This window comes from Mrakia frigida (assembly GCF_051309035.1).
Source record: "Mrakia frigida strain ATCC 22029 unplaced genomic scaffold BDY24scaffold_25, whole genome shotgun sequence".
Lineage (NCBI taxonomy): Eukaryota > Fungi > Basidiomycota > Tremellomycetes > Cystofilobasidiales > Mrakiaceae > Mrakia > Mrakia frigida.
In genome coordinates this window covers 164,036-184,602 of record NW_027481256.1, presented here as the reverse complement: position 1 = coordinate 184,602, position 20,567 = coordinate 164,036, and the positions used below count along the sequence as shown (strand labels likewise).

The following is a 20,567-nucleotide window of genomic DNA, read 5'->3' as shown; positions in this document are numbered from 1 at the left end:
CCTCCTCTCCTCAGCTCTCCTTCCCCTTCCCCCCCGACCGGGCAGCATACATCCCATCAGCTCGAGTAGCTTCCCCTCGCCCTCCTGAGTTGCTCTCTGGCTGCTGAGTGCTCATCTTCGAGCCTACGAGCTTCAGCCCAGCTCTCACCTCTCGTCTTTTCACTTCGAACGTCACGATCTCGACCTCGACCTCGACCTCGACCTCCAACTGACTCCCAGCCTCTCTACTTCGACGCTTCAGACCCCTTTGCCGACGACTTCGAGGACTCGTCCGCCGACCAGCTCAAGAATGATGCTCCTGGAGGGAACAAGATTCACATCCGTTCGTCTCCTCCTTCCTTCCTCCCTCCCTCCCTTCTCCTTTCCCTCGCTCGAGCTGACCTTGTCTCTTTCGCTCTTGTAGGTATCCAGCAGAGGAACGGAAGGAAGATGTTGACCACCCTTCAAGGATTGCCCAAGGGTTCGTTTCCATCTCCTTAGCTTTGAGCTCCTTCTCTCCATCTCTCGTCTCGCGCTCGCTCAACTCCTTCGGATGAGCTCGTGCGACCTGGTTGAGAAGACGTCTCGGGCTCTCTGCGAGGCTTCTTTTAGACGGCTGAAGCTGACCATCGTCTCTTCCCCGTGTCCTCAACTCGCTCGGCAACAGAGTTCGATCCCAAGAAGATCCTCAAGGCCTTCAAGAAGGTGCGTCTTTCAGCCCCTCAGCCCTCCTCCTCCTTCACCTCCTTCTCTCGCCTCCTTTCCCTTTTCCTCTTTCGCTTCCCTGGTCTATCTCAAACTCAAAAACTTACTCCTACCTTCCCTTCCCTCATCCTCGTTTGTCTATGCAGGAATTCGCCTGCAACGGTACCGTCGTCGAGGACGACGAGTCGGGACAGGTCATCCAGCTCCAGGGAGATCAGCGAACCAAGATCCGACAGTTCCTCGTCGACTCGGAGCTCTTCTCCGAGAAGGAGGCCAAGGAGAAGATCACCATTCACGGTTCGTACCCCCAAATGCTGCTCGCTTCATTTTGGTTTCTCGCTTTTGCGAGGAGAGAGACGTTGAGCTTGAGCTGACCTTTGTTTCTCCTCCCTTCCCTCTCTGCCTCCTCCCTTCAGGTCACTAAACGACGAACCGAGGCACGCTTGCTTCTCGGTTTCCTTTTCCTTTAGTCCTCATCCCTCTCTCCCTCGCCGACTTCTCTATCCTCTCCCATCCTACTCGACCCGACCTTCGTTCACCAAACAACCGGTCGGTCGCTCTCTCTTCCCACATCCTCCCCTAGACTCCCGCTGCCTACCTACCGCCCTTCAATCCCCAATAATCAGCTTCGTTTACCCTCTTCGACCTCGTTTATCGTCTCTCGTCTTCTAGCCTCTTTCTTTCTTCTTTCTCTCTCTCTCCATCGCGCGCGACCATTTGTTCGTTTCGTTCGTTTTTTTGATTGCAATGCCGTGGCACATTCAAAGAGAGTAGATTTGGAAAGGATAGATGTAGGAGAAGCTTCTCAACCTCCTCGAAAGAGCTTGAGGAATTTTCTGGATAGGAAAACGGAGGGAAAAAGGTCGGCGACCTCGTTTCGTTTCGTTTCGAGCTCAACACCTCGACGCCTTCCTTTCCTCAACTGCATCTCCCTCCTTTTTCCTTCGATCTTTTCTTGATCTTTCTCGAGCTCGTCTATCTCGGCTCAGATTCCACAGATCATCACCGAATAATCCATCTTCCTCGAACCATCTTTACGGAGCTCAAGTTCGATTTGAGCTCGCTCCTTCCCCTCCTTCCTCCCTCCCCTTCTCCTTCCTCGTCCAAACCCTCGCCTTTCCTCCGTTTCACGTCTCAACCACCGATGCATCGCCCTACTACCCTCTCCTACCCACCTTCTCCCACCAAATCCAAATCCACCTTCTCCTCCTCCTCCCGACCACGCCGTCGTTCGCTCACGTCCAGCGGCGGTCCATCCATCAACCTCTCGTTCGACTCCCTCCCTTCAGCCATCAAGACCCGAAACTTCAAATCCCTCGCCGTCTACCTCAACCTAATCGTCCTCCTCCTCCTTAGCTTCTTCGCTTACACTTTTGTAATCAAAGGGACGAGCGCAGGGGAGCTGAAGAGGGTTGAAGCGAGGAGGGAGACGAGGTTGGATTGGGTCAGGAATCAGAGGAGTTTGGGAACGGAGGCGGACGAGTTATTATTAGGAAACGGGTTGTTAGGAGTTCATTTGAAGGAGTTGGAAGAAGGGTTGAAGAAGGACTGGATCAAGAGAGGGGAGGAGTGGAAGGGAACCGTTTACAGTGCGAGACTGACAGAGTTTCAGAGGAAGCGGTATGCTCATTTACAACAAGGAGGAAGGAACGGAGGGAAGAAGTGGTTGTTGACGAGTGTGTTGTTGAACGTAGCGAATATTACACCCGGTGAGTAAACCAAAAAATCTTTACTTCGTTTCGTTCCAAAGCGTTTCGTTCAACGCGTCGCTAAAACACCCCTCCCTCCCTCCCTCCCTCGTTAGACATCTTCACCTCCCTCCTCCTCCTCATCGACTTCCTCGGCCCTTCCTCCATTGGCCTCTCCATCATCGAAGGTCCCTCCAACGACGGGACCGATTCCCTGTTCGAAACCGTCCTCTCTCCGCTTCTCGTCGCCATGGGAGTCAACCCTCTCGATCTCCATCTCAACACCCGTCGCCCTTCCGCTGGGTTCGCCAAAGGCAACCGGATCGAACTGCTCGCTAAGCTGAGGGAGGAAGCTTTGGTTCCGTTGAGGAGGAAGTCGGAAGGAGGGAAGGGGAAGGGGTACGAGGCGAGCGTGTTTTTCAATGATGTGTGGTTTAGTGGAGGGATGATTTTGGAGATGATCCATCAGGTGAGTAGAGCTTGGACTCTGTTTTTTTGGTGCTAGTGGGAAGAGATGAGCTGATTGGGTGCGATTTTCGGGTTGCTGCAGCACGTAACTCAGGGAGCGGACATGACTTGCGCGTGGGATTTGCTTTGGGGAAATGAGTTCGTCGTCCTTTTCACTTCTCTGCACTCTTTTCACAACCGGCTGACCATCTCAACTCCTTTCTCTATCTTCAGCTACTTTTACGTTCGTTCTTCTTCCATTTCGTCGCGTCGAAACTCCCAAGACCTGACGCGTCTCTCTCTCTCTTCCTTCCTTTTCTTTCCCTCGAAACAAGGATACCTGGGTCGCTCGAGATATCCACACCGGAGACGTGCGTCCTTTATCTTTTTCCCTCGCTCATCCCAACACTTCCGTCCCCGCCTTTCGTCTCGTCTCGTCGAAACCTCGAAAACCTAACGACGCGTCTCGTCTTCCTTTCTCCTTTCGCAGCTCTTCCACCCCATGTCCTCCACCTGGTCCCCATCCACCAACCTGTTCCCAACCTCTCCTTTAACCCTCGAACGGTACCAAGCCAACTTGCCTTTCCAAGCTGCGTCGTGTTGGAATGTACGTCTCTTCGTTCTCTTGTCGCGTCTCGATTACTACTCGTTCCAATCTCGTTCGTTTCCGTTACTGAGACTTTTCCTCTCTCCCCTCAACCCAACAGGGAATCTCCATCCTCTCCGCCTCCCCAATCCTCTCCCAACCCAATCCCATCCACTTCCGTCGCTCCTCCCTCTCCCAAAACCCGCCCGAATGCTCCGCCGCCGAAGTCTCCCTCTTCTGCAAGGACCTCTGGCGAAAACAGAACGGTCGAGCCAAGATCCTCGTCGTTCCTGGAGTCAAAGTAGCCTACGAGAGGCACGTCGCCGAGGGAGCGAGGGATCTCGTCCTGATGGAGCAAGGGGCGGGCGGGCCGAGCAGCGCAGACGACGAGGAGGTGGAAGGAGGAGGCGGGGGAGGAGGAGGGTGGTTCAGTGGGTGGTGGTGGGGAGGGAAGAAGGGAAAGGCGGGAGGGGAGTGGGAGGAAGTTGGCGGGACGGGCGTGAGGGTGGGAAGGGCCAGGTGGGGGAAGAGAGGGGAGAAGGTCGAGTGGGTCGGGTGAGTGCTGGAGTTTTGCTCTTTTCTTCCCGTTCTTTTCTGTTCGGTTGGGTTGGTCGGAAGGAAGGGAGGAAGTGGAGAATGGGGAGGAAAGGGAAAGAACATTACGAAACTGACTGACTCCCTTTTTTCTTCTCGGTTCGTTTTTCGTCTTCGTTTTCGAACTTCGAAAACCGCAGACCTCCTTCGAAGATCCGCTGCCATCCTTGGCCGGAGATCAACGGGACGGGAGGAGTGAACATCTGGGCGGAGACGAGATGGGTGGATACGTTGAACGGATGAGATGAAGAAGGATTCCCTTTGAGCTTGTGGGAGAGAGAGAGGGAGAGAGAGAAGACGAGACGAGACGCGTCGGGGAAGACGTTTTGTCCCTTCCTCGTTTTTTCGTTCGGGCGTGGAATCGAAAAGCCTGCCGAGTGAGGGTTTTTGCCCTTTCTGCAGTTTTGTTTGAGATCAGCGAGATAACGCTGATCTCGATACAGCAGATCGCAGCGATCTCCTTTCGCATCGTCCCTTCCGCCTTTCCATTTCCTCGACGGCTTGCTCTCACGCAGATCGAGAAGATGAGAAAACAGCATAGGTTTCGAAAAAGACGTACAAAAAGAGAGAGATGAAAGAAAGGCAGAAGAGAAGATGGAGCTATAGGGAGATGGAGATCGAAAGAAACGAAACGAGACTCCTCGCTCACCACAGCTCGCACCTCTCCTTCGGGTTCATCTGCAAAGCGAGCGAGCGACACGGTCAGTTTTTTCGTCGAACGAAGGTCGGTGCCGATGAAAGGACGGATGAAAACTTACTCGAGAACCTTTGGGACAGTTGAAGGTCTCGGCGAACTGAGGGAAGTTTCGAAGGGTTCCCTGAAGAAGAGAAGAGACGAAGTTTGTTCAGCGACAACGGAACAGTCTGGTTGGGGAAGGGACGAAAGATCTCACCTCGATCCTGAACTGGTTGGGACTGTGAGGGTCGGTTCGGACGCCAGCTACGGCTTGAGCGGGACTGGTTAAGAGGAGGGGAAGGGCGAAAGGAGAGGGAGTCAGCGACGAGAGGAAAGGGACGCGACGAGAAGGAAGGAGTGTGCTCACGAAGCGGTCGAAGCCCACTGAAGTAAAAGAAAAGAGGTCGATGGAGCATATCAGCAAACTTAATTGGTCGTTAAAGTTCTTCGTCTGAACGAGTAGACTCACGATTCGTCCGAAAGAAAGGAAGAACATCTGCTCAGCGGTGTAGGGGAGACCGGGGAGGATCTTCTCCTCCTTCTGACCCTCGAGAGAAGCCTTCCAAGCTTTCCAAGCGAAGCGAAGTCCAAAGTCTCCGATGTTCTCTCCGTTGGTGAGGTTGCCGTTGACCTGCGAGGGCGAGGGCGAGGAAGGGAAAGTCGGAGTCAGCTTCGAGACTTTTCGATTTTTTCCTCGTTCCAAACTTACATGAACCTGTTTTCCATCAGGTCCAACGACGTAGAACTTCGAGTACTGCTCGGCGATACAGTTGGCTCGTTCCTCGAAGGCTTTGACGGTCGACTGAGGACAACGACAAGAGAAATTAGGAATCGAGGGACGAGAAGGAAAAACGAAAGGAGAGGGAGACGAACGTTGGACCACCAGTCTCGGAAGAAACCCTTGTCGTCGTACTTGCTTCCAGTGGAGTCGAAGGCGTCTGAAAAGACCGGAAAGAAGTGAGCGATCGAACGCGGGACTGAATGAGAAGAGAAGACTCACGAGCAAGCTCATGAGCAGCGACGGCACCAAACGATCCGTAGCTGAGGTATCCTGGCCACTCAGCGTTGAAGAACGGAGGCTGCAAGATGCCGGAAGGGAAGACGATCTGGTTGGTGACGAAAAAGAGAAGAGTCGAGTCAGTGGAGAAGACGAGCGAAAGGAAGAGACGCGAAGAGCTCACCTCGTTATCTGGGGGCGAAAAGTACGCGTTGACGGTGTGAGCGTTCATCTCCCAGATGTCCACGTTTCTCTTGTTCCCGAGAGCAGCTTGCCAGCTCTTTGCGAGGTCGGATTCCGTGGCACGAACGACATCTTCGAAGAAGTCTCCTGAGTTGACGGGCGATCGAGCGTAGTAGTTTCGAAGAGCAATGGGAGACTTGTGGTTCGGGTAGAGAGGATATCCAATCTTAGGAGTGATCGCCTCAGCCTGGGAGGAGAAAGGAAGCGAGAGAGGGAGGAAGAAGACGCGTCGGCCACAAGGTCAGTGTCCGACAGCAGCAGCACATCTATCTGCAACATTGCTCCCTCCAAAGTTGAGAAGCTCACCTTCGCAATCGCCTTCTTCCTGGAAGCGTCGTCCATCCAACCTATCGTCTTGAGTCGCTCTTTGAAGGCGTCGATGATTCCGAAAATGATTCGTTCGCCCTTGACCTTCGAGTCTCCAGGGAACTGAGTCTTGATAAACTCGGCTCCAACCTATATTCGTCAAAGAAATCGAACGTTAGATCTCGAACTTGCTCGATTTCGAACAGAGGAAGAACGGAAAAGACTCACCAAGTGGCCGACGACAGAATCGAGATGTCCAGCGCAGACCTCCTCCCGATCGACCTCTGCACCAAGCTTAGTCCCTCGAAGAACACTGGTAAGCTTCTCGCCGGCGAGTCTGACCTCGACCTTGGGTCCGAGAAGGTTGGCATGCTTGAAAGCGGCTCGGACAAGGAAGTACGACTGAAGGACGTGATCGTCCGTGTTGGCGACGAGCTTGTTGACTTTCTTGACGAACGAAGGAGAGGTGACGATGATCTTGCTAGGGAAGTTTCGAGGAGCGAAAGCAGAGACGTATCGTGCGAGATCGATCCCGAGCTCGACGTCCTCGAAGGGAGTGGGGTTGTAGGCCTGGAGGAGATCGAGAAACGTTTAGGAGTTAGAAGTCGTTCGAAGTGTAGCTCTGAGTAGGAAAAGAGGTGGTCTCACCTTAGTTGGATCGAAGATATCCTCCGGATCCGCTCCAGCTCGGGCGAGAGCAGTCTCGAAGACGACGACCTGGTGGGCGAGCTTCTTCACGAGGTTGGATCGAGAGGATTCGGGAGCCGGGAACTCGTCTCCTTCGGGAGTCTTGGGTCCAGGAGAAGGCCACGAAGGGAAGGGAGGCCAGAGCGAGGAGTCGGGGGACGATTCGACGAGGAGAGACGCGTCGGAGAGGAGGGATTTGGGAAGGAGTTCGGAGAGGAGAGTGGCGACGACTTCCTCGTAGACCTCGACGATGGAGACTTCGTCGTAGTAGGGTTTCGCTGGAAGACCGGTTGAAGATTGATAGAGGCTGAGGACTTGGAATTGAGGATCGACTCCCACATCTCCCTCGACGTTGAACTCGAAGAGAGCCGAGATACCTGATGAAAGCGAGAAATCATCGCCGAGAGTCAGCTCAAGTCGCTGGAAGGAATGGACTGAGATGAGCGACTCACCCTTCGCATGAAGGTAAGCCAAAGCGTTCGTGAGCTTCGTCTTCCTCGACGGCTCCTTCTCCTTGAAGTCCGTCTCCTCGACGTCCTCCTCCTCCTTGACGATCGAGCTCTCGGCAGTCTCTCCGTTCAAGATCCTATCCACTGCAACTCGAGCGTTCCTCTCCAGTTCTTCGAACGAGTACCAAGCGGCTTTCGACTGGGTCTGGGTCTTCGCGTCGACGGATTTGGGGTAGACGGCCGGGAAGGACGCTCGGATGGCGTCCACGATGTCGAGGAGAGGAGCGGTTCCGATCTCGTCGAGATGGTCCTGAGAAGGTTAATTGACAAGGAATGGAAGGATCAGCTACTGACTCGATGAGAAAGCGAAAGGCGAAAGGACAACTCGCCTCGTTCAGGCAGTCGTCGAACACAGTCTTCATTTTGACGAGGTTGTCCCTCTCAGCGATCTCCTCGGGCGTCTCCTTCTTGAGCTCTTCGACAGACTTGACCGTGATAGGCTTCTTGAGGATCTCGAGGATGACTTTCTGCGCCAACGGAAAGAGCAAAGGACGAGACGCGTCAGTTGTGCGAGTCGATCATCTTCGAGGAAGTATTAGGGGAGGAAAACGAAGACAAACCTGGTTGTTGGCTCGAACCTGATTGAAGGATCCCCAGATAGCTTTGCTCTTCGGAAGAGGGTTGGCCTTAACCCATCCATTCGTGGCAAATCCTACGAAGTCCTCACAAGGATCGAGGGAGGTGTCGAGGTAGCCGAGCATGGATGAGGCGAGCATAACGCATTCCGAGGTGAGGCAGGGTCCCTGCGAAGGGTGAAGAAACGTAAGACTAGTCCCAGCTTGGGCTCATCCAGCTAGTTGCGATTCCAAAGGGGAGGGAGAGGGGACGAACCTGAGTAGGAGATTCGGTGGGAGCGGGCTGAGGGACGGTGCTCGTGAAGACTTCAGTCTGGGTAGCGGTTTGGGTAGAAGTTTGGGTGATGTAGTCTGTGATGGTTGTGGTAGATCCGGTTTCACCACTGGAGATCCTATGTTTCAATCCACTGAAGAGGCCAATGAACGTCGCAGCGAGGACAAGGAACTGAAAGGCAGGAAGAGATTGAAAGTCAGCGTCGGATTCGAGTGCCTAGCCAGTTAAAACACCATGGCACCCAAGTCTCTTTGCTGCTTGAGCTGGGCGACGACTCGAGCAGCGAGTTGTGCGCGAGGGAGAGGAGGAGAGGAGGTCAGGTCGACGTCGCGCCTGCCTCCTCTTCTCCTTCGAGCTGAACCCTCCCGCTCCTCATCTTTGTTCGGAGCTTCCTCCTCTTCACCATTCCAGAGTCGAAGTCCCCATCACCCAATTACCAACTTCCCCTACCCCTCCTCTGCCAAATTAGGACCCAAGACCGCCCAAACATGAAGCAAGGGAGACGAACGATCAGAGCGACGGCACCTAGCAGCTTCTCTCCAGCCGTCATCTCCCTGGTAGGATCCGTCAAGGCAGCAAGGAAGGATTTGTTTTGAGGTGCTTCTTCTTCGTCTCCGTTTCGATGAGCGAGAAGAGGCGAGGACTCTGTGGGAAGAGGGAGAGAGAGCAGAAGGAAGGAAGGAAGGGAGGTCAGCTTCATCGTCCTTCCATCTCCTCTTGATCGGTCACGATCCGAACGCGAGCTTCCGTCGCTGCAGTTGAGACAGCTGAGAGAGGTCTACTTACCGAGGTCCGTAGAAGGTCTGGGGGTCGTATCCGACATGTCGTTTCTCAATCAGAGGGTGACGGTTGAAGGCGAAAAGGAAGGAAGCGACGTGCCATGAGGTCGGTCGGTTCGCTGCTGCGTCCGAAGGAGATAGGAACGCGTCTAAAATATTCTCAAAGATGGAAGAGTCAGATCTATGCTTCTCACTCGGCCGCAGAAGACAATTTCTGTTGACCTGGTTTTTATAACCCGCTTTGTGCTCTGTCGATGACGAGCGTGAGCTTCGATCTGAACTCCCATCCGACTCTCGTTCTGCTTCTGGACCCCAACCACAACACCCACTTCATCCAACTTGCTTCCAGACGTTCCTTAGATGCCTCCTCTGCTATCAGTGAAAGATTTGAGTAAGTCAAGCTCATTTTTACAGCGGAACAGTGGCTAGTTCGATGCTTCCTTCGAGTTGACTCCCTTCCCTCCTCCTCCTCTCCCTCCTCTTTCCCTTCTTCTCCAGCTCTCAGACGGGACGATGGCACAGGCAGCGCTTTGTTCTCGGACGTCTCTTTCGAGGTCAACGAAGGGGATATCATCATCATCAAAGGAAGATCAGGTTCTGGGTGAGTTCAGGAGCTCTGAGCAGCAGGAAAAGGAATCGTCGAAGCTGACCTTCAGCCCTCGCTTCCTCTTTCTCTCTCTCGATCTTGCAGGAAGACTACGCTGCTAAAGTGCTTGGCTCAACTCTCAGTCTATCAGAAAGGAGAGGTTTTGTTCAGAGGAAAGTGAGTCCAAAACCTGCTGCTCATCGAGCTCATCGAGCTCTTGCCGGAGGGAAGAGAAGAGAGAACGTGGGCGAGGCGAGGCGGATGGTCGAGATTAAGCTCAAACTGCTGTAGCTCGACCGGCGACTATCAAGGGGTGCTAGTTTCTCTACGTTGGATAACGAAAAGCTCAAATACACGGCTGATCTCGTCTATGCTCCTTTTTCTTCTGCAGGAAACCGGAGGAATACGGTTCGTCCGCCGTACTCGACTCTCCTCCATCCCCGCCCTCTTTCTCTTCCCTCTGATCTCGTCCTCTCTCTCTGTTTCCCATCTGCAGGGATCCCTTCCTACCGAACTAAAGTTCTCTATGTCCCTCAACGACCCTCCCTTCTTCCTAACAGTCCAGCGGACTTCCTCGCCCACATTCAATCCTTCGCCTCTCGAAGCTCGTCCTCCTCGTCGTCTTCGTCTTCCTGGCTTCCCTCGTTCCTTCAGCGGAAACAGGACATCTCTCTCGACGATGGAGACGATTACGACTCGAAGGACGAGGGACTGGACCCCTACGAGCTTGCCAAGAAGTGGAACGTGCCTCGAGAGCTGTGGAACCGAGGATGGGGAGACTTGAGTGGAGGAGAGTCGCAGAGGATCGCGTTGGCGTGTGCTCTGGGTAGAGGAAATGGACTGGGAGGTGGCGGAGAGATTGTTTTGCTAGATGGTGAGTTCAAGCTTCCCTCCGTCGCCATGAAGACGCGTCTTGTTCTGCCTTCTCTCCGAGTCATTCCTGGTCGCGTCGCTTTCCACCGACTGCCTTCCTGTACCAACCTCTCCTTTTCACCCCCCTTTTTAGAACCTACCTCGGCTCTCGACCCAGAAACTTCAGCTCAGGTCGAGGAATCCCTGCTCGCCCTCCTCCCTCCGTCCACCCACAACCCCTCCGGCAAAGGATCGAAAACGCCTGGATCCGGAGGACCCAAGGCTTACCTGCTCATCACTCACAGCCAGGAGCAGGCTGACCGACTTGCTGGGAAGGGAGCGAAGGTCGTCAACCTTTCGAGTGGGCAAGATACTCCTCTCGATCAGGAAGATGGAGACGAGGAGGAGGAAGAGAGGATTGGGAACGGACGGAATGAAGGGAAGAAGGCGAAGAACTCAAGTTCGAGTCAGGTTTAGTTATAGGAAGGATTACATACCGGTTCCTCGATGAGTCCATGCATTTTCTTGGGTCTGATTTCTCTTCGAGCCGGACGAGGGCTGAAGACTGTTTCAGCTTCGACCCCTTTCGAGCGGAGAAACACGCGTCTCGATCCTCCTCTTCCCCCCCTTCTTTCGCGTTGCCATCTTCCAAGGCCAACGGAAAGACAGAACAAGGAGGGCCGGAGCGCAAACGCCACATGGAGACGGCGAGAGGTGAAAACGGGAGGGCGACTTCCGTTTCTTTCTTGTTCTTTCTTTCCCTCCATCCATCACTCCCCTCCCCTCCCAACCCTTCCTTCTCCCTTCTCTTTCCTCAAAAGGCTCGCTAGTCGAAGACCTCTCATCACACACTCTCTACTACTTACCCTTCTTAAGTGGCCGTGAGTACTCTTCATCTCTCTTTCGCCTGAAGAGAGAGCTGACCTTCGCCCCCTTCCCTCTCTCCCTCCCCTCCTCCTTCAGCGGCGTCCTCCCCCTTTTCAACCCTTCCACCTCCCTTAAAACACTCACCTCGCCACTCCCTTCCTCTCTCACTCATCATGCTCTCTACTAAAACCATCGGTCTCATCTTCTCGGCCCTCCTTCTCTCGGCTGGAAACGCGGAGTGAGTTTGGTGCCTGTCGTCGTCGTCGTCGCTTGTTCAACTTTCTTTGTCCCTTTGATCCCTTCCAGCTCTTCTTTGCTGCTGACTGCTTTCCTTTCCCTTGCTTCTCTTCCAGCGCTCGATCCCGATGGCTCGAGAGGGACGGACGAGCCATTTTCTCTCGTCGATTCGGTCAGGAGTCGCCTGCTGTCATTCAGCAGATCGGTTTGTCCACTCGTTCTTTCCTTCCCACATCTCCTCGAGCTCACTCTCTTCGATTCTGTTTACCCCTTCCAGGCTCTGCTTGTGCTGGTCAGATCTGTGGAGTTCTCGCTGGATCCGCCATCTCGACCCTCCTCGCCGCCGCACCTGAATGCTCCCAGTTCGTCCTTCTTCGTTCCTTCTTCGTTCCTTTCAGCCATCTAGTCCAGTCTTCAAGTCGCTGACCGTCTCTCCTCGCTTTTTTTTTTTCTTAGGCAAGATAAGGCCGACGAGATGATCACTGCTGCCAAAGCCCTTCCAGACGCGGCTCAGACAGCGAACCTCATCGCCCTCGCCATCGAGTTCCGACAGGTCGAGAAGAACAGTTCGTCCTTCCATCTGTTCCTCTTCCTTGAACTTCGAGCCTCACCTGACACCTTCTGCGTCTGTCTTCTTCAGCTCCTCCTGGGTTCAACACCAACCCCGTCACCAACAGGAAGTGAGTCGCTGTCGTCCTTGTCCAATCTATTCAAGCTCACCACTGTCGTGTCAAAATTGAGCTGACCTTTCTGATCGTTTCATTAACCTTCGGAAGCTCCGTCTTCTGCCAGAAGGCTCCCGTCAACTCTGAGCGTGAGTAGACGACGTCGTTCCTTTCTTTTCCTCGCTTTCTCGTTACTGAACCTCGACGCTTTGCTTCATCTTCTCTCGTATTCCAATCTTTGTAGTCAACGGTCTCGTTCAGGCTCAGGATCCTGCAAACGACCCAAACCTCTGTGAGTGACCGCGTCGAGCTCGTCGACATCAACGTTTGTTCCAAGGGTCCTGACGCTTTGCATCTCTCCTCTCTCCAGTCTTCGATCCTCTCGACAAGGCCCAGGTCGTCAAGGGAGACCGCCCTAACGTAAGTTTTATACTTTGAGCTCATTGGGTTTCGGAGACGAGAAGCGTTGCGAGATCCTGACGACCTTGATCCTCTTCCCGTTCATCCAGACCTCTCCCTTCGGAGGAGCTGCCGTCGTTGTTGATCCCGTCGTTGAGGAGCCCGCTGCAACTGCCACTGCTGCCGCTGAGGTCGCTATTCAAACTGTCGCTACTGTGAGTCAAGACCTCCCCCTTCTCAAATCGAAGTCGAGACGAGGATCTCTGACGCGTCGTCCCTTTTGCCTTCCTTCAAGCCTGCTGCTACCGACGTCGCCGTTTGCCCTGCGCAAGTCACTGTGACTGTTACTGCCGCCGCTGCTGGTGAGTGGACCTCTTCCTTTTTGTTCCGGATCCTCGTTCTCCGTCCTGGATTCGAACCCTCGTTTTTCGTTTTCCTCTTCCTCTTCCTCTTCCTCTTCCAGCCGCTACGGCCGTTGCCGCTGCCACCACGGTCGCCGTCGCTGCTCCTGTTATCACTGCTGTTGCTGGAGGAGCTGCTGGGTGAGCTTGAACTTTCCGACCGTTGAGTCTTGTCCTTCGCCCTCTGACCTTTTTCTCTTCCTGGTTTCGTTTCCAGCGTCACCGGCAAGACTGCCGTTGTCTCGACCTCTACTGCGACTTTCGGAACCTGCACCAACGCTGGAGTTACTTTCGACGGAGGATTGAACAACCGAGCTGCTACTGAGTTGTGAGTCGTCCTCTCCGCTGCGTTTCGTTCGTTTCTCTCTGCGACCCAGCGACTGACGATGCCTTCAACGTTTCGACACAGCACCTTCCTCCCCACCAACCAGGACGACTTCGGGCAGCAGGGAGAGGCTCTTAACCCCCAGATCATCTTCAACTTCATCGTCAGTTCGATTCTCGATGAACTTTCGAGGGAAGAAATCGTTCGACGCGACTGACTTTCTCTTCTCACTCCGTCGTTCTCACAGTGCGACACTTTCGTGAACCGATGTGGAGGAAGCGCGGCCAACGTTCAGACCTGCAAGACGTTCGCTACCACCATCACGACTCGAGACGCTTCCGCTGCTGTCGCTTGGAACTCTGGGATCGAGTGAGTCGCACTTTGAGATCGAATCCCTCGAGGGTAAAACTCAACCGCTGACTCCTTCCCTTCTGCTCTGTCTTGCTCTGTCTTTCTCTCCTGTAGGAACCTCGCTTTCTCCGTCGGAGGAGCCGTCTCGACCGTCGATGCTGGAGGAGCTGCCGTCGCGTGAGTTCAAATTCTCTCCGCTTTCGATTCCTCTCCCTTTAATTCGCTGATCGCCTCTGTTCTCGTTCTCCAGCGCTCCCCTCACTGCCGCCAACACCCCCGTCGTCTCCACCTCCACCGCTACCTTCGGAACCTGCACCAACGCTGGAGTCACCTTCGATGGAGGACTCAACAACCGAGCCGAGACCGAGTTCACCTTCCTCCCTACCAACCAGGACAACTTCGGACAACAGGGCGAGGCGCTCAACCCTCAGATCATCTTCAACTTTATCTGCGACACCTTCGTCAACCGATGTGGTGGAAACGCTGCGAACGTCGCGTCGTGCAAGAGTTTCGCTACGACCATCTCGACTCGGGATTCTGTGCGTCCGATTGATCCTCCTCGTCCAACTCTCAATGCTGACCTCTCTTCTTCCTCTTCACTCTTCTTCATCTACAGTCCGCCGCTCTCGCATGGAACACGTGAGTTTTCCCATCGTCCTTCATCTTTCTCTCTTTTCTCGAACTGACCTCGTCTCATCTTTTTGTCTCTCACAGCGGAATCGAGGCTCTCAGCTTCTAAAACTCTCCCTGTTCTGTTTTCGTCACCTTCCACCCCGGCTGGGTGTATCCTTCTTTATGTACTTAGTCGAAAGTTCGCTCCCTCGATCGATGAGTGTGATCGTTCCGAACGAACGGAAGTCGAGCAGGAGACGCGTCGAGTTTTCTGAGGTTCGTTCTTCAACGCGTGGTAATCAAGAGAGAGAGAGAAATTAATCGCGAAAAAAGGACGCGACCTTTGAAGTGATTAAACGAGTTGTACAGGTATACACGGTGTCAGGTATACACGGTGTCAAGGTAGAAACAAGAGCTATTGACAAGAGAGGGAAGCTCGCAAGGTCTGGTCGCGTCCGATAATCCCCCTTCCCGTCCCCACTTTGACGGACCTGCAGCTCAAAATATAATACAGATCTCGGAGAGTTCTTTTGTCCCGCTTCAGTTCCTGAAGTCCAAAACCCAAGTGCAGAAGGGAGAGAAGGCGTGTTCCCATTCGACGACGCGGGTTCGATTGAGTTCGTGGAAGGAAGGTCTGCACCTTGGTTGAGAAGGTAAGTGAAGTGACGAAAGGGAGTGCCTGGATGGTGGCATACATGTCGAAGTACAAGTACCGATTGACATTCGACGATGTCTTCGAGGGACGAAGGCGACGGAGGGAGGATCGAAATCCGTTCGCTCGGTCGCCTTTCGTCCTTCCTCTCAACGGTCACCTCGACCCAGAGAGGAACTCACCCAAACCTTTTTTACCCATGCCACCATGAACCCCTGGCCACCTTCTTCTTCCTCGTCTTCCTTCCATCCTTCTTCGGCAGCTCCTTCTTCTCCTGGATGCCAACCTCACCACCCACCTCCTCCTCCTCCTCCTCCGGTCGCTTCTTCCTCCTCTTCCCACCATCACCACCACCCTTACGTGCCTCCTCCGAAAGTCCTCAACGCAGATGACATCTCGGATATAAAGGCGGTTTTCCCGGATCTTCGTATCGCAGCTCCCAACGTCTGCAGGTGGATCAACCCTCCCCTTCGAGGCATCGACGATTCAGCTGAGATTGCTAGCACTCTAGAGATGAGACAGCAGCATCCAGGTCAACCATGTGGAAGGATACTAGCCTGCGGAACTATCCTGAAGGATGTGAGTTGCACAAAAATCTTCTCTGGGCTGCTTGAGAGGAGCGGAGAAGGGGAAGGAGCCCGAAGTGTTGAGCTCGACGAGAGCTCCTTCCCTTCTCCTGAGCTCGTTTTCTTTCCCTCCTTCTTCGAAACCTACAGAACCTGACTTTCCTCTTCTCTCACTACCTACCAGCACGTCATTGCTCACATTAACTCGCTCAAAGGAATCAGGGTCGATCGAGTTCGTTCTTTCGAGCTTCGTTTCGTTTCCTCCTCGTCGTCTCGTTGACCTTTCCTCATCTTTCTCTCGACTTTCTTCTTCTCTACAGCGACAGAAGTCCAAGCAAAAGACATACGAGTGCCTCTGGTCAGGATGTCAAGCTCTACGCTTTACCTCGAGGGAAACTCTCTCAAGACACGCCACGGAAGCTCACGTCCAAGCTCATCGCCCTTGTCCCTTCCTCAGTTCGTCGTTCTCGCTGTCTCCCTTCCTTCCCTCTCCGACGCTGACTATAGTTTCGCCTTGCTTCTCAGAGTGCCCCTCCACCTCAACAGTCCTTCTCACCCTTGACAACATCATCCCTCACGTCAAGGCTCATCATCTCGGTCCCGATCCCGCGCTCTCGACGTATCGAAAGAACTTCAAACTCTCTCACCCTCCGACCAAAGATCTCATCCGTCCGCTGCCCCACCTTCCTCACTCGGTTCCGAAGGATCAGATTCGCATCGGTTACGGAGGAGGAACGCCGGTGATAGCTCCTGGGAGGAGCATCGTCGCATCGCCGACGGAAAGGAAGACGGAGGCGGAGAAGAAGGAAGAGAGGTTAGAGAGAGAGCTGGAACGAGGGATCTGGAGAGGGATGGAAGCTTTGGACCCTACGGATGATGAAGAGGACGACGAGGATGAAGAGGAAGAGGTTGGAGGGCACGGGAAGGGGAAGGGGAAGCAGAGGGAGGCGACAGAGCCTTCGACGAGGAAGAGGGCGAGAATCAAGACGACGTCTTCAAACCACATCTCAGCATCCTCCTCCGGCTTGACTCCCACCAAACCTCGTCGGGTCAACCGGAAACTCGGTCCTCTCGCTTCAGCTTCCTCTCTCGTTGCCGCTTCGTCGATGGGAACCATCATCCCCGACTCCAACCCTCCCTCTCCTTCACGCGACCCACTCGTGTTCGATCCAGCTCAGTACATGAACCCTTCACCTCCTCCGGACCCTCTCCCTTTCCTTCACCTCGCTTTCGACAAAGGGAAACGTCGAGCGGACTTCCAGCATCATCTTTCGCAGTTCGAAGACGGAGTCGTCGTTCCTCGCCACACTCCAACCGATTCAGGAGGATTCCCCTCTCCTCCTCCGGCTCCTTCTTCAGCAGCACCTCAACCTCTTCCTCCCCATTCTTCCTTCGAATCAACAAATCCATCAGGATCTCAACCCTACTTTCTTCCGAACGTCCTCCCAGGATCGTCCTCATCCAACCAAACGCGTCCTCTTCCCTCCTCCCTCCTTCCGCCTCCCCTCCCAGCCAACTTCTTCCGCGTCCCCACTCGTCATCTCGTCAAAAACATCCCTCCCAAATCCGTAAACCCAATCTCCCTAAAATACTACCCTTCCGCCGCAACCTCCATCCACGCCTCCTCCCTCCGTCTGCCCGAAATCGGAACACACGTCCCAACCTTCCTTACCGTCCCCTGGCCCGGCCCTGTTCGACCTTCACTCGACGGAAGCAAGCCTTTACCTGTGCAGTGGGATCAGAGGTACTCCGACGTTGTGGTGGAGTACGGACATGTGGTTCAGGAGCTGGTGGTGAGAGGGACGAAGAAGAGGAAGAGAAAGGCCGAGAGAGTGAAGATCGAGGTTGACGAAGAGGAGGAGAGACAGAGGTTGATGGAGGAGGAGGATGATAGAGAGTTCTTTGATATGTTAGACGGGATGCTGGAGGGGAAGACGGCGGGCGGGAGTCCGAGTGGCGGAGGAGCGGGAGGAGGGGAGGACGCGTCGGGGTCGACGACGGTGGTGGGATGAGTGCTTTCTTTGCTTGCTTGTTTCAGTACATTCGTTCGTTCATCTGTCATAGCTTTCAGTTTTCTTAACCGTCGTCCTATCAGCCTCATCGGATTCTCTTTTCCGTCGCCTGAGTAACAGTTCGAAACGAGAGCCGACGCGTCCACCTTTCTTCGTTAGGTCAGAGAACGAAGCATCATCGTAACGAAAGACCCAGAACAAAATAGAAAAGGAGACAAGAAAGCTATTCGACTAGCGAAACTCAGCAAAATAAAGCATAACGTAGCCCATAGGAACCGAAAAGAAAAGAAAAAGGGAAGAATAGGAAAACACGTCGTCGGACGACGACGCAAATCACTCCCTCAATCCTGGTCCCTTCCCTCTAATCAACCCTCTCATCTTCGAAGAAGCACCCTTGTCGACCTGTGAAGCGATCGAAAGGCCAAAAAGAAGGGAGAGGTCAGCCAAGAAGCGCAGAGGAACGAAGACGAGAAACGAGAGGAGAGGGGACGAACGACGAAGGGAGAGAACGGATCCAAAGCAGGGATACTAGGAGCAGGAGCTCCACCCGCAAGCTGAGCTTTCCTGTCCTTCTGGTGATGCTGTTGTTGAGCCGAGGGGGTTTGCTGATTCGAGGAACGAAGAACGAGGGCGAGGTGAAGAGGGTAAGCGAACGGGACGGAGAGAAAGGAGAAAAAAAAACAGGAGGAGGACTCACAGCTCCCGAGTTGACGTTGATAGAAGCGACGGAGCTGTTGAGGAGGGAAGAGTTGCTGCTGGCGTTCGAGCTGTGGTGCGAGTGAGTCGAGGAAGACGAGGAGAGGGAGTTCGCTTTGGCCGTCGCTTCGAGCTCTCGAACACGAGCTGCGAGGGTGATGTTCCTGAAAGAAACGAGAGAAGATCGAGAGGAAGGTCAGGTTTCATGGCGAATGGTGAGAGACATCGGCTCAAGACCGAACGAACCTTTGAAGTGCCTCTCCGAGCAACGATTGAATCTTGTCCTCTCTTTCTCTCGCCTCAACTTCCCTCTGTCTCGCTCGTCGTTCCTCTCGATCGTGATCCTCTTGAGCTCGACGAAGCTTGGCTTTCTCCTCGGCGACTTGAGCGGGAGTCGAAGGGACTGTTATTAAAGGAAAAGACAGAGAATGGCCGACGCGTGAGTGAACGATCAACGAAATTGATCGACGCGTCGAGAGAGACGAAGACTCACCAGCAGCTCGAGCTGGAGTAGCAGCAGATGCAGTCTCTAGAGTCTCGAGCCGAGCGAAAATAGCAGCCAGATCGGCGGTGGGTCCGGTGATGGTGCTGTTGGAGAGAGAAGTCGCACTCGTCATGAAGCTCTCGTCTCGAGGGGAGGCGAGGAGGTCGTTGACTGTTCGAATCGAGGAAGATATCAGACCAGAGGAGTGTTAGCTTCGTAGAGGATTTCAATCTACACCCCCAGAGATGAGTCGATGCACTCACGCTTTCGATCTTGATCAGCGACCTGGGCATGAAGTTCTCTGAACGCGTCGGCCTGGTTGTTGAGTTGCTTAGCGAGTTTCGACACGGTAGAGGAGAGTTCCTCGTCTGAGGAGAGTACATAAAGGAGAGAGAGAGAGAGATCAGTGCTCAGTCGACAAGAAGAGACGATAAAACAAAGAGAGGAAGGCGACGCGACTCACTTCGAAGCTTCTGACTGGCGGCGTTGGATCGAAGCTGCTGGTTCTCGTCTCGATACTCGGTGAGCTCGTTGATGATGGAGTCGGCTGTGAAATCAAAGCGATAAAGGGTGAGTACGGGAGAGTCGAAGGAAGTCGAGGGAAGAGAGAGAGAGAGGAGCTCACTCTTGTCGTTGAGAGAGTTGTACCACTGCTTCACGTTCGCCGCTTCTTCGCAGAGAGAGAGAATGTCCTAAAGAAGATAAACGGTGAATCAATGACCAGGAAAACAGGAAGGAACGAGGGAGAGAAGACAACGAACCTTCGCCAATCCAACGGCGTCCTCCTTCGAGTTTCTGCAGCAAAAGAACATGAGGGGGAGAGGTTGAGCCCGATCAGCTTCGTCTCTATCTCTCCTCCATCATCCCCATCCATCTCTAAAATACAGCCAGGCGAGCGACTCACCTAACCCTTCTCTCCAAACACTCCACCCTGATCTCCGTCGTGACCGTCCTGCTCCCATTCTTCTCCATCATCTCCTTCAAACTCGAGCTGCTTCCTCCCATCGACAACTTGTTTCGATGCGCCTGCCACTGATCCCTCGAAGCAGGTACGAGCGAGAGTCGAGGGATCCGAGTGGTCTTGGAGGGGAGGGGAGGAGGAGGCATGTTGTTGTTGACTCGGGAAGGGGAAGGGGAAGGAGGAGCGTTCTCGTCGCTGTTGTTGTTCGAGTTGGAGGGGAACATGAATTCCCTGGACTGGCGAGGAGAGGGGTGGTCATGCTCTTGTGGTTGTTGGGAGTGAGGGTTGGGAGGGAGAGGAGCTGGTTGTTGCTGAGTGGATCCACCGGTGAACTTGGAAAACATGGTCATAAGAGAGAGGAGGGACGTTGAAACTGAGCTGGAAGGGAGGGAGGGAGGACGAACGGAGGGAAGGTGGATGGATGTCACAAGAGGAAGTGAGGGGCGGAAGAGAAGAAGAAGCGAACGAACTTAGTGGGTGAGGATGGAAAGGGGTGCTGGATGGTCGTGTTGACGAAGGAATCTAGCCAGAAAGAAAGGAGGAGAGAGAAGGAAGGGGGAGAAGGAGGGAAGAAGACCGTGGTCAGCGTTGAGGAAGAGAGAAGGAGCGACGAGCGACGCGACGAGGAGAGAGGAGGAAGAAGACGACTCACCTCTCGGTTGCTGACTTACGAGGGAAGAGAAGTTCGAAGAGGGAAGTTGATGGTGGGCGTTGGAGGTCAGCGCTCGAAATCAAGCACGAACTGTTTTGATTTTTGACGGAGGGGGCGTGCGGGCAGGAGAGGGTAGATGTTGTCTGTTGAGCGGGAGCGAGAGAGCGAAGGCACGAAGCTGCTTCAACTCCGCTGAATCTGACG

General features: G+C 54.1%; 7 protein-coding genes across 7 annotated transcripts; 5 read left to right on the top strand and 2 right to left on the bottom strand.

Annotated features, from left to right (window-relative positions):
- Window positions 1-399: 399 nt before the first annotated feature.
- On the top strand, window positions 400-941 carry SUI1 (translation initiation factor eIF1; the record flags this gene model as incomplete). Its single annotated transcript, XM_076637087.1, has 3 exons — window positions 400-460; window positions 647-684; window positions 831-941. Coding segments are annotated over 3 exons (210 nt in total), but the record flags the coding sequence as incomplete, so codon positions are not given.
- Window positions 942-1,828: 887 nt separating this feature from the next.
- Window positions 1,829-4,242, top strand: BDY24DRAFT_417014 (glycosyltransferase family 69 protein; the record flags this gene model as incomplete). Its single annotated transcript, XM_076643656.1, has 8 exons — window positions 1,829-2,393; window positions 2,489-2,841; window positions 2,923-2,978; window positions 3,054-3,063; window positions 3,155-3,190; window positions 3,310-3,426; window positions 3,527-3,960; window positions 4,140-4,242. The coding sequence occupies 8 exons, from the start codon at window positions 1,829-1,831 to the stop codon at window positions 4,240-4,242; spliced, it is 1,674 nt and encodes a 557-aa protein (XP_076494652.1).
- A 280-nt stretch (window positions 4,243-4,522) lies between these two features.
- Window positions 4,523-9,152, bottom strand: BDY24DRAFT_396007 (M13 family metallopeptidase). Its single transcript, XM_076641388.1, has 18 exons — window positions 9,053-9,152; window positions 8,775-8,911; window positions 8,249-8,437; window positions 7,978-8,160; window positions 7,747-7,884; window positions 7,361-7,667; window positions 6,870-7,285; window positions 6,450-6,791; window positions 6,222-6,371; window positions 5,857-6,102; window positions 5,676-5,781; window positions 5,549-5,613; window positions 5,385-5,477; window positions 5,145-5,306; window positions 5,043-5,059; window positions 4,893-4,956; window positions 4,758-4,817; window positions 4,523-4,677 (listed from the first exon to the last, which is right to left on the bottom strand). Exons 1-18 carry the CDS (start codon window positions 9,087-9,089, stop codon window positions 4,645-4,647), a joined length of 2,745 nt encoding a protein of 914 aa, XP_076494651.1. The 5' UTR covers window positions 9,090-9,152; the 3' UTR covers window positions 4,523-4,644.
- Window positions 9,144-11,015, top strand: BDY24DRAFT_396005 (ABC transporter ATP-binding protein). Its single transcript, XM_076641387.1, has 6 exons — window positions 9,144-9,436; window positions 9,544-9,646; window positions 9,737-9,808; window positions 10,023-10,039; window positions 10,128-10,505; window positions 10,638-11,015. The coding sequence occupies exons 1-6, from the start codon at window positions 9,406-9,408 to the stop codon at window positions 10,958-10,960; spliced, it is 924 nt and encodes a 307-aa protein (XP_076494650.1). The 5' UTR covers window positions 9,144-9,405; the 3' UTR covers window positions 10,961-11,015.
- Window positions 11,016-11,523: 508 nt separating this feature from the next.
- On the top strand, window positions 11,524-14,467 carry BDY24DRAFT_417011 (uncharacterized protein; the record flags this gene model as incomplete). The annotated part of the gene is made up of 18 exons (XM_076643655.1): window positions 11,524-11,588; window positions 11,704-11,792; window positions 11,865-11,949; window positions 12,044-12,153; window positions 12,228-12,267; window positions 12,364-12,401; window positions 12,497-12,544; window positions 12,623-12,672; window positions 12,762-12,866; window positions 12,947-13,013; window positions 13,115-13,193; window positions 13,270-13,380; window positions 13,462-13,540; window positions 13,625-13,746; window positions 13,843-13,905; window positions 13,979-14,267; window positions 14,345-14,367; window positions 14,443-14,467. 18 exons carry the CDS (start codon window positions 11,524-11,526, stop codon window positions 14,465-14,467), a joined length of 1,488 nt encoding a protein of 495 aa, XP_076494649.1.
- A 676-nt stretch (window positions 14,468-15,143) lies between these two features.
- On the top strand, window positions 15,144-16,265 carry BDY24DRAFT_131997 (uncharacterized protein). The gene is made up of 4 exons (XM_076636009.1): window positions 15,144-15,571; window positions 15,743-15,790; window positions 15,879-16,014; window positions 16,086-16,265. Exons 1-4 carry the CDS (start codon window positions 15,200-15,202, stop codon window positions 16,118-16,120), a joined length of 591 nt encoding a protein of 196 aa, XP_076494648.1. The 5' UTR covers window positions 15,144-15,199; the 3' UTR covers window positions 16,121-16,265.
- Window positions 16,266-17,944: 1,679 nt separating this feature from the next.
- BDY24DRAFT_425366 (uncharacterized protein) lies at window positions 17,945-20,390 on the bottom strand (the record flags this gene model as incomplete). The annotated part of the gene is made up of 9 exons (XM_076644031.1): window positions 19,655-20,390; window positions 19,512-19,545; window positions 19,376-19,442; window positions 19,214-19,297; window positions 19,014-19,118; window positions 18,760-18,921; window positions 18,513-18,669; window positions 18,268-18,430; window positions 17,945-18,175 (listed from the first exon to the last, which is right to left on the bottom strand). Exons 1-9 carry the CDS (start codon window positions 20,059-20,061, stop codon window positions 17,945-17,947), a joined length of 1,410 nt encoding a protein of 469 aa, XP_076494647.1. The 5' UTR covers window positions 20,062-20,390.
- Window positions 20,391-20,567: the final 177 nt, after the last annotated feature.

What these genes read in the sequence shown, in the direction of transcription:
- BDY24DRAFT_131997 (XM_076636009.1), top strand. Translation starts at nt 15,200, where the DNA reads ATGAACCCCTGGCCACCTTCTTCTTCCTCGTCTTCCTTCCATCCTTCT. An exon ending in GCGGAACTATCCTGAAGGAT is followed by an intron (nt 15,572 to 15,742) that starts GTGAGTTGCACA and finishes ACTACCTACCAG; the next exon opens with CACGTCATTGCTCACATTAA. An exon ending in TCGCCCTTGTCCCTTCCTCA is followed by an intron (nt 16,015 to 16,085) that starts GTTCGTCGTTCT and finishes TGCTTCTCAGAG; the next exon opens with TGCCCCTCCACCTCAACAGT.
- BDY24DRAFT_396005 (XM_076641387.1), top strand. Translation starts at nt 9,406, where the DNA reads ATGCCTCCTCTGCTATCAGTGAAAGATTTGA. An exon ending in AAAGGAAGATCAGGTTCTGG is followed by an intron (nt 9,647 to 9,736) that starts GTGAGTTCAGGA and finishes TCGATCTTGCAG; the next exon opens with GAAGACTACGCTGCTAAAGT. An exon ending in AGAGATTGTTTTGCTAGATG is followed by an intron (nt 10,506 to 10,637) that starts GTGAGTTCAAGC and finishes CCCCCTTTTTAG; the next exon opens with AACCTACCTCGGCTCTCGAC.
- BDY24DRAFT_396007 (XM_076641388.1), bottom strand. Translation starts at nt 9,089, where the DNA reads ATGTCGGATACGACCCCCAGACCTTCTACGGACCTCG. An exon ending in CCACCGAATCTCCTACTCAG is followed by an intron (nt 8,161 to 8,248) that starts GTTCGTCCCCTC and finishes CACCCTTCGCAG; the next exon opens with GGACCCTGCCTCACCTCGGA. An exon ending in ATTCTGTCGTCGGCCACTTG is followed by an intron (nt 6,372 to 6,449) that starts GTGAGTCTTTTC and finishes TGACGAATATAG; the next exon opens with GTTGGAGCCGAGTTTATCAA.